Source organism: Marmota monax, unplaced genomic scaffold, assembly GCF_021218885.2.
Source record: "Marmota monax isolate L192 unplaced genomic scaffold, Marmota_monax_Labrador192_F-V1.1 WCK01_AAM20220418_F8-fsc00024, whole genome shotgun sequence".
NCBI classification, from domain to species: domain Eukaryota; kingdom Metazoa; phylum Chordata; class Mammalia; order Rodentia; family Sciuridae; genus Marmota; species Marmota monax.
Window position 1 is genome coordinate 4600545 of NW_026695224.1, and position 10380 is coordinate 4610924.

Genomic DNA, 10380 nt, shown 5'->3' on the forward strand with positions numbered 1-10380 from the left:
AAAGTTATCTTATTAATCTGTAATACTTATAAAGCAAATTTCTGCTCATAGTATTAGTATCACAACACTTGTTGCACTATATTAGAGAAAACATTTGTCTTTTACTGGAGTTTCCTCCAGTAAACTAGAGGCCCCTGTCTTAGTCAACTTTGCATCCTAAGCTCAACAAAGCCTAGTACATAATATTTACTAAGTATGTATTTGTAGTACTAGTTAATTTCAGAAGACAGTATAAAATAGGAACATGATATATACACCTAGCTGAAGTCCTCAGTAATAAGTATTGTCCTATAAACTGTCTACTTTTGGAAGCAACAACAAAAGTAGCATCCACTTCATGTATTGTGTGCTTGAAAAAGAGAGCTACTTTATGTCCCCTGTATACATACTCACACTTGCCCATCTTTACACTACTTCATGAAGTAGCCCACAGCACTTATGACTGTATCCATGTATTTTAAAACACAGAAGTGAATAATGTGGCCGGGCATGGTGGTGCACTCCTGTAATCCCAGCGGCTAGGGAGGCTGAGATAGGAAGATGGCGAGTTCAAAACCAGCCTCAGGGCTGGGGATGTGGCTCAAGCAGTAATGTACTCGCCTGGCATGCGCAGGGCGCTGGGTTCGATCCTCAGCACCACATAAAAAAAAATAAAAAATAAAGATGTTGTGTCCACCGAAAACTGAAAAATAAATATAAAAAAAACCCTCTTAAAAAACAAACAAACAAACAAACAAACAAACAAAACAGCCTCAGCAGTGGTGAAGCACTAAGCAACTCAGTGAGACCCTGTCTCTAAATACAAAATAGGGCTGGGGATGTGGCTCAGTGGTTGAGTGACCCTGAGTTTAATCCCTGGTAGCCCCCTCCCCCCAAAAAAAGTGTAGAATATGAATATCTAATGTGTAAATTTTTTTTAGTTATAGTTGGACACAATATCTTTATTTTATTTATTTATTTTTATGTGGTACTGAGGATCAAACTCAGCGCCTTGCACATGGTAGGCAAGTGCTCTACCACTGAGCCCCAGCCCCTAATGTGTAAATTTAATGTGCAAAACAATTTCAGAATTCCCCTTTAAAAGCTGATTTTAGAATCCAATAAAAATTTAGTTCCACTACTTTGTAGCTATGCCTCATTTTTGGCCTTAGGTTGAAAGCAGCATTCACTACACAGGTGAGCTGTTGCCTCTATGATGATATCCCCTAGCTTTCCAAGGCCGAATGAGAAACACATCTCCTTGGACTTCTGGAACATTTTATTCAAACCTCTATTAGGATTAACAGGCTATAAAGTTTATTTAACCTTTGTAGTTGATTCCCCAGCCCAACTCTGAACTCCTGTAGAATTCATTCACCCATTCTCCCTTCCTTTTCTATCATCTATCTTCTTCATGTGAGCCTAGTACAGTCTGGCTAGAAGACAGGCATCTGAACCAATGAATAAGCACACTTCTGTCACAGGAGCAACACTACTCATCTGCCCTTAGTCTGAGTTCTTCCCTCTTGGAAGATCTTCTGTGATTAAAAGGACAATCTCAGGAGAGATGCACATTAGAACAGCATTGAGAAAGAGCGAGGATTTTCTGTCAATCTGGGAAAGCCATAATGGCTGAGATCCTGGGTGTGGCAGATGTGACACCAAATGAGTCAATGAATTGTGTTTTGACGGAATTCCCATCCTGTTTAGTACCATCAGTCATCTGCTGTTCTTTTCCTCACTAGGGATAAGCTACTTTATATTCTGTGCCTCAGTTAACTAAGCAATTCAATGAACTACTACTAATAGTACCTACCTCATGGAGCTGCTTTTAAGAGTTAAAATAATAAAACTACATTAAGAACTTAGAATACTAACTGGCATACAGCAAACACTCAGATGTTAGTTTTTATGAGTATATAACCCCTTTGGAACCTAGTATAGTGCTTTAATAAAACAGTACTTATTGGAATTTATTGTGTAGTAGTTTTAAATTTTCATTATAAATTTTACTCTCAGCCTTATAAATAAGAATATATCTGTCAATGCTTTCAATTTTTAAACAATTTAAAAATGACTATCCTTTTTTATTAATTTCCCTAGAATGAGACTAATTTATTATCTTTAAAACATCTACACCTGCAAAGCCATTAAGACATCATTTGGGTCAGGACTATGCTTTTTAGAAGAGTAGGTGCGTTTCATAAAGGAATGCAGACCTCTCACCCGAGCTATTTCAATAAAATGTTTTCAAAGTACATCTCCTTCCGCAGACTCTACTCTTTTCAACAGTATTACATACTGTTAACACATTAGTAAGTCTCAATTTTTATCACAATCACTCTTCCACTAGGAAGTTTCTGACTCCCCACTTCCTACATAATCAACTTCAAATTCCTTACTCTGTCATCTTTACTGTCTTTCAGATCATATTCTATACTCTCCTTCATGTATTCTATGTTTAAAAAGAGAGCTACTTTATGTCCCCTGTACCTATCCTCACACTTGCCCATCTTTACATTATATGGACTTCATGAAGCAGCCCATAAAGTACAATACTTATGACTTTATCCCATCTGTGAAAATACAAAAGTGAATAATGTGAAACGAACATTTCTACGATTGGGCCATTTTCCTCAGACCATACAGATGACATCATGTTAACTGAATATGCAGAGGAATACAGTAAATTCTGATTTCTAAAGTACGATTTAAATGCTACTTCCTAAGTCCTCTTGATGATCCCTGTGACTTCTGGAGCTTCAGAACTAGAACTCTGTTTCTGTTAGGGCAGACTTTATTCTTCCACGTATGTGGGGAGAGGTTGTTGTTCAACTCTATTAAAAAGACCTCTTTTTTTTTGAAAGTGGTACTGAGGATTGAACCCAGCACCTCACACATGCTAGGTGAGTACTCTACCACTAAGCTCTATCCACAGTCCTTTTTATTTTATTTTGAGAGAGGGTTTGCTAAGTTGCCTAGGCTGGCCTCAAACCTGTGATACTCCTGCCTCAACTAAAGATCTAAGAGGCAGTTCTTGTTCTGTTACTAACAGCATGACTCTGGGCAAGTTATTTAACCATGCTGAGCTTCATTTTTCTTATTTGTTAAAAAAAAAAGAAGAAGAAAATAACATGATCTAACAATTCTACTTCTGGGTATACATTCAAAAGAACTGAAAATGGAGTCTCCAAGAGATTTTTGTACAATTCATGTTCATAGCACCATTATTCATATACTAGCCAAAAGGTGGAAGCAAACTGAATGTCCACCAACTGATGAACAGATAAACAAATTGTAGTATATCCTCACAATGGATTATCATTCAGCCTTAAAAAGGAAGGAAGTTCTAACACATGCTTCAACACAGATGAATGTTGAGGACATTATGCTAAGTGAAATAAGCCAATCACAATAAGATAAATATGATTCTATTATGTGAGGTATCTAAAATAATCAAACTCATAATAACAGAAAGTAGAATGGTGGTTTCCGGGACTGAACAAAGGGAAAAAAATTGAAAGTTGTTTAATAAATTTGAAAAAGTTCTAGACATCAGCTGCACAACATAAATATACTTAACATTGTACTGTACATTTAAAAATGGTCAAGATGGTAAAATTCTATGTGAATAATACAATTAAAAATAAAGAAATTATGATATCAGATCTCTCAAAATTATGGTAAGACAATATATATAAAGCACTCAGTATAGAACCTAGCAATGTAATATGTGCTAAATAAGTAGCAATTGTTATTTGTAAATTGTACGTGTAATTTTTAATAGTCACAATGGAGCTACAGATGTGTGTACACATGTATGTGTGTGTATATATCAATGGATTTAAAATTTTTTTTTTTTTAGTTGTAGTTAGACACGATGCCTTTATTTATTTATTTACTTATTTTTATGTGGTGCTGAGGATTCAACCCGGCACCTCGCATGTGCTAGGCAAGCGCTTTATGCTGAGCCACAATCTCAGACCTTAGGGATATTTCACTTAAAATAATTTTATAAACTCTTCTACTGGAAATTGAACCCATGAACTTGCATGCACTAGACAAACATTCTGTCAGTGAGCTACAGTTCCAGCCCTTATTTGAGACAGAATCTTGAAAAAATGTTGTCCAGGTTGGCCTTGAATTTACAACCCTCCTGCTTCAGCCTCCTAAGTAGCCGGGATTAGAAGAATGTGCTATCATACCCAACAATTGTCATTTTATCAACATACTAGCCTACACAAAATTTTACACATTGAACCTTAGTTTTACTTAACTATTCTCTTGTGCATATATTACTCAATCAAATGATATGAACACCTTTTATTCACAAGTGATTATTTTACTTTTTTTTGGGGGGGTATACCAGGGATGGAACTCAGGGGTACTCAACCACTAAGCCACGTCCCCAGCCCTATTTTGTATTTTATTTAGAGACAGGGTCTCACTGAGTTCATTAGGGCCTTGCTATACTGCTGAGGCTGGCTTTGAATTCACTATCTTCCTGTCTTCACCTCCTGAGCCTCTGGGATTATAGGTGTGTGCCATTCCACCCACTTATTTTTACCTTTTATGAGAATATGTGACTTGAAATGTTAAATATGAATTTCTACAAATGTTAATTTTTAGTAATGTTGTAAGACTTAATCCTGGGCAGGGGATGTAGTGTAATTGGTAGAACATGTGCTTAGCATGCTCAATAATGCCCTGGACTTGATTCCTCGTACCACAAAAAAACCACCGCCAAGAATTAAATTATACAATTTTTTGGCAATTGCTCAGCATCCAAACACATAAGGAAAAAATAATTCAACCCACTTCTATAGGAATGGTATCTAGATTATGAACTGATTAAACCAAGGCATGCTGTACTCTTAATGCTCTGGTCAGAATTAAATTCTGCAGCTCTACAGAAAGAAATACTAGTGATCGTATCTGTTGAGGCAGTTTAAACTTTAATGTTGTCAACAGAGCCTTCCTAATGAAAAGAAAATCACCACTTAACTAAGACAACTTTGAAAAGTTAGAGGGTTTTGTGTTGTACATTTGTGTGTTTCTGTGTGTCCCCTAAACTATCTTATTTTTCTAAGTACCAGATTTCTGATTTTTCTTCCTGAGGTTTGGGGGATTGAACCCAGGGCCTCACACAGGCCAAGCAAGTGCTTACCACTGAGCTACATACCCAGCCGTTTCTATTTTTTAATTTTGAGACAGGGTCTTGCTAAGTTGCTGAGGCTGGCTTCATTTGTGATCTTTCTTTTAGCCTACTGAGTAGCTGGGATTACAGGTATGAACAGCTACACCCAGATTCCTAATTTTTGGCAGGGTACCGTGCCCTCACTCATTCTTTTCAATTGAAAGACAAGATCTCCTGGATTCCCTATCAACTAGAGTGGCCACGTGATTAACTTCTGCCTAATGAAACAGAAGCAGAAGTCATGTATGCCTTTTAGAAAAACATTTTAAAAAGAAAAGGTGTAATTTATTCTTTTTATGTGCTCTTCTTCCATTCTACTGCATGCAACTAACAGTCACCAACTACTCAGAACCACACTTCATGGGCTGCTTTGATGATGGGTGTCACACAGCTGAGTTTTCAAGAAGAAACCAATGACTCCTAAAGCTCCCTGAAGATCCAGAACACAGCTCAGAGAGCCAACCTCTTCTGGAGACTTCGTCCCTAGGTAACACCAGCAAACAAAACAAAAAAGAACCCCAAACACACCACTCTCCCCATGACCAGTCTGGTCTAGAAAAAAGGGATGACCCAAAAAGCTTCTACAGAAACTATAATACCCCAGAATCTGAAAATGTCCTGTGGTTCCTAGTCTTGAGTCCTGGAAAAGTGGAAATTTGGGCAAATGTGCTTCACTCCTCGTCCACCTACTTATACTACATTATTACAGCCAGATGAAACTGTGGATGCAAATACATCTTAGTTTGCAATGGCATCAAAATATAAGGTGGCTAACGATAATCACACAGTTAAGAAAGGGCAGCCTGGGGGCTGGGGATGTGGCTCAAGCGGTAGCGTGCTCGCCTGGCATGCGCGGTGCGCTGGGTTCGATCCTCAGCACCACATACAAATAAAATAAAGATGTTGTGTCCACCGAAAATGAAAAAATAAATATTAAAAAAAAAAAAAAAGACAGCCTGGTTAGAACACAGAGGGGGAGATTCCAGGATCCTATCCTGAAAATATCCTTATAAAAGTGTACAAAAGTTTGTTAAATGAGGCTCAATGCAGCACTTCTTACAACAAATAGTAGTATTAAATAAAATAACATCTAGCACATCCATAAACTAAATATTATGTAGTTAATAAAAATGAGAAAGTTGATAAAACAAGTTAATAGTGTTATGGCAGTAGCTGCCAGAACTAGAACCAAAAATAGATAAAATGGTCACTTCAACTTCTATTTAATCAAGATGACAGCAAGAACAGGGAACAAAAGAGGCAACAGTAGATGAAAGGTGTCAACTCACTTGAGAGATGGAAGGCAAATGGAGGAGTGCAGAACAGAGAGAGCAAGAAACTATCTATGTGCAAAGTGCTGGATGCCTATGACAATAGCCAAGATCCTAGGACCCTGGAAAAACTCTGAACTTGGAGACATGGAGAATCAGAGTCTCCAGACCTTGAGATGAGTCAAAAGTTGGGAGAGATGCTTGAGTGAAAGCAGAGAATTTAATAGTAAGAGTAGTAAGAGCTTCAGCACTCTTTCCCCTGGTTGCTTTCAGAAATTCTAGCAGTCAGGTAAAATCGTACTCCCAGGAAGAGGGAACTTTTCTCTGGAGAAAGTGAGAAACTCAAAGAAAGTATCTGTAAGATATAAACATCTGAGGGCTGGGGTTATGGCTCAGCGGTAGAGCGCTCATTTAGCACATGCGAGGTGCTGGGTTCGATCCTCAGCACCACATAAAAATAAATAAAATAAAGGCATTGTGTCCAACTACAACTTAAAAAAAAAAAAAAAAAAAAAGATGTAAACATCTGAGGGATTTCCCCATCAAAATATCAGATCCCTATTTGGTCGCTCTATAGGGAAATCCAGCAACTGATAAACTGTGTCTAGGCACAAAGTATTTATCAGCTTGCTCTTCTATGCTATAGGTTTAAATATAAATAGATAATTACAGGACAGTTTTACCATAATAGAGACATAGCCTGAAGAACTTGGGTGATAAAGACAATATGATGGGACCAAAAGAAAACTAAAGGGGAAAAAAATACTTTAGTATCTTCAGAGAAAAGAGATATACTGCACATAAAATAAAAAAGAAGATGCTATTTAAAAAGGACAACAGTTTCTTAGAAATTCAAAACATAAGATTTGAAATAAAATACAATAAAAGAAGATAAACTTCAGAGGCTTTCCTTGAAGAACATAGAAATCCAAGAGAGGGATACATAAAAAAATTAAGAGGACTGATTCAGGAGTTCAATATCTAAATGACAAGGGTTCCAGAAAGAGAGGAGAGAGAAAATGAAAGGAAGGAAATTGTGATCCTTCCAGGAAACATCTCTGATGGCATAAATAGCCACTGTGAAAGTTAAAACACTGAAGACAAAAGGAGGAGTATCCCAAAAGTCCCAAAGAAGCAAATACAGGTCATACACAAAGGACTAAGAATCAAAATGGCACCAGACTTTTTTTTTTTTCAGAGGTGATTGTGGTGCTGCTGCTGCTAGAACTTGAACCCAGGGCCCTGTACATGCTAGGCAAGAGCACTGTCACTAAGCTAACCCCCAGCCCTATCAACACTCTTTTGAACAGCAAAACTGGGAAGCCAGAAGAAAATAGAGCAAAACCTCTAAAATTCTGAGAGAAAGTAATTTTCAATCTAAAACTCCATACCAATTTAAACATTCAACCCATATGAAGAATCTACAGGGAAAGAGTAAAGATTTTCAAACATGTAAGAACTCATAAAAAATGTAACTATGCATGCTTTCTTAGAAAGTTTCTAAACCAACACTCTACCAGAGCAGAAAAAGGGAAAAATGAAGAAAGAGGAAGACATAGGTTCTAGGAGACAGGCAAAAGGAGCCCCAGTGAGTAACTAAACCAGTTTTCATCTGAAAAACATGACACAGATGGGTTTTTCAAAGATATTAGTTTGGGAAGCATTAATAAGTGATAAACCAATGAAGCAATTAACTAGTCAGTCAAGATCAGCTCTGTATTTGTACACTGTACTTATCTCTAGAGAATAATAATTTAAAGTAATTACAAATATTTATTTAACCAATACTTGTGATTCACCAATATGGTAAGAATGGAGGTAGGTGATTGGGGGTGTGGAGCAGTACAAGAATGCAAATTTAAATTCTTCTGTAACATCAGTAAGATATAATAGAGAGGATTGCTTGTTGTTAAAAGCCTTGAATACTCTTAACTTTTTAAAACTACATTCATGAATAATTTAATTATTAATAAAAATTAATTTAAAAAACAGCTGGTTGCTTCTGGAAATGGAGATGATATAAGGCACTAGGGTGAAGAAAGGATATTTAAAATTTTGTCACTTCTGTATTATGAAGTATGAAGATTATATGTACATATGATTTTTATAATTTAGAAAAGATAATGGAAACTTTAGATAAACTGTATGTTGACACAGTATAGCTAAAGTCAATAAAAACTGGATCAGCAATTAATAGATTTAAGAAATTCCAAAGAGAAAATCTCTAAGACTGGGTGACTTACCAGTGTTTAACCACACGCAATAAGACACTTTTGTTGTACAAAATCAACCTATGCAAAGATTTACCTTCAAGATAGAGTAACTGACTTTACTAAGCCACTCAGTGGCAGGTTAAACTTGGGAAGTACCCGAATTCTGGGATAATTCCAGATACATACTTGTTTATCCTTGGAAAGACAGTTAATTAGATTCCATTCACTTTGGAAAGGACTACTTTCGACAAACCTAGAACACAGAGGCTTTCTTGAGTGTGACTTTTTACTCTTCTTAGATGTTTAAAAGTGTTCTTGGAAGCAGTTGCTCCAAAGCCACTTAAACATCTGAAGCGTGAACACTGTTGAAACTCACTGATTCAATTTTCTACTCTGCCCCGCTCCACCTCAAAACACGCCAGATTTTACAGGCGCTTCAGTGTCGCACTGGACACAGAGATGACGCTGGGTGGGCACTGGACAACTGAGCCAGCCGAGCCTTCAGCAAAGCTGAAACAATGCAACCAGTTTACCTTAACTCTTCTCCGTTTTCTCCCCTTTTCTTCCCCGGGAACCTGCTTTTCTCCTTTCTTCCTCTTTTTCCGCTTTCTGTCCTTATGTTTGTCATGGTCGTTTTTGTCTTCGAAGAGGCTGGAGTCGTGCCCCGAGCTGCCGGTGGAGAGCTCGGTGACTTCGTTCCCTCCCACTTTTAGGACCAGCTTCAAAGGCTTCTCTACATACTCTGAAACAAAAGGAGTGCGCCTCGGTTAGAGGGGGCACTGGCCGTCCAGCGGGGCGCCAAGGCGCAGCCAGGCCGCGGAGCTCGCACGCGTGGGCACCCGAAGCACCTGTTGAATGACAGACCCTGGCCACCCGGGGCTCCGCCTCCCGCCGGAACGCCCCCGGGCCTCTCGGGCCGACCTCCCAGCTGCCCGCCTGACGCCCGCCGCGGCAGGGGGCCCGGTTCGAATGCCGCCCGCCTGGGGTCCGCCGGGGGTCTGCGCGGCTTCGGTCGGGCCGCGCCCCCTCCACGGGTCGGGGCCTGCGGTGGGACGGGCGGTCCCCTCGGCCCGCCTCGAGCCTAAGCGATTTCGAGAGGACGACCACCGCGCAGGGTCGCCGCGCCCACGGCAGCCCACTCCTCACCCTCGTAGAGGTGTTTATCCGACTTGTGCTTCTTGTGCTTCTTGCCCATGTCCGACCGGGCCCCGGAGCCCGCCCCCCGCGCCAGGCCCAGGCCGTGCGACGCCGCTTCCGGTCCGGGCCAGGCGAGCGGAGGGCGGGAGCGGGGCCCGCGAGACCCCGCGCCGCGAGGCAGGGGGACGGCGCGCGCCCGGCGGCGCGAGGCCCCTCACGAGAAGACAGCGCGCGAGACGGGTCGGAGCCGGACAGCGACAGCGGAGCGGCGAGCGGCCGGCGCACGGGCGGGAGAGAGGGCCCGCCACGAGCTCAGGGTAAGGGCGGCTGTGCATGGCGACCCCTGGCGGCTGGAGGTGGCCCTGCAGCTTGCAGACCGGAGGCGGGTCCGGGGCGGGTCCGGGGCGGGGCCTCCTGAATCTCCCTTTTCTCCGTTGCCCTCTCTCTTTTCCTCTTTGCAGTCTCTCTTTGCTGGCTCTCCTCCTTTTTTCTCTTTTTTCCTCCTTTCCGCCTTTCTCTTTCCCTCCTTTCTTCCTTTTCTTTTTCACCCTTCCTCCTTCCCTCATTCCTCGCATCTTCCCAC

General features: G+C 40.5%; 1 protein-coding gene across 2 annotated transcripts in view; it reads right to left on the reverse strand.

The window, feature by feature from the left end:
• The window catches only part of Brd7 (bromodomain containing 7), a 45829-nt gene extending 35854 nt beyond the window's left edge, over window positions 1–9975 (reverse strand). The window contains exons 1-2 of one of the 2 annotated variants that reach the window (XM_046434332.2): window positions 9807–9975; window positions 9194–9402 (exon numbers count right to left, since the gene is read on the reverse strand). In XM_046434332.2, coding sequence (XP_046290288.1) covers window positions 9194–9402; window positions 9807–9855 — 258 coding nt within the window. In that variant the 5' untranslated portion in view covers window positions 9856–9975. The remainder of the gene's footprint in view (window positions 1–9193; window positions 9403–9806) is intronic. The other variant, XM_046434333.2, reaches the window with a different exon arrangement.
• Between the last annotated feature and the right edge of the window lie 405 nt (window positions 9976–10380).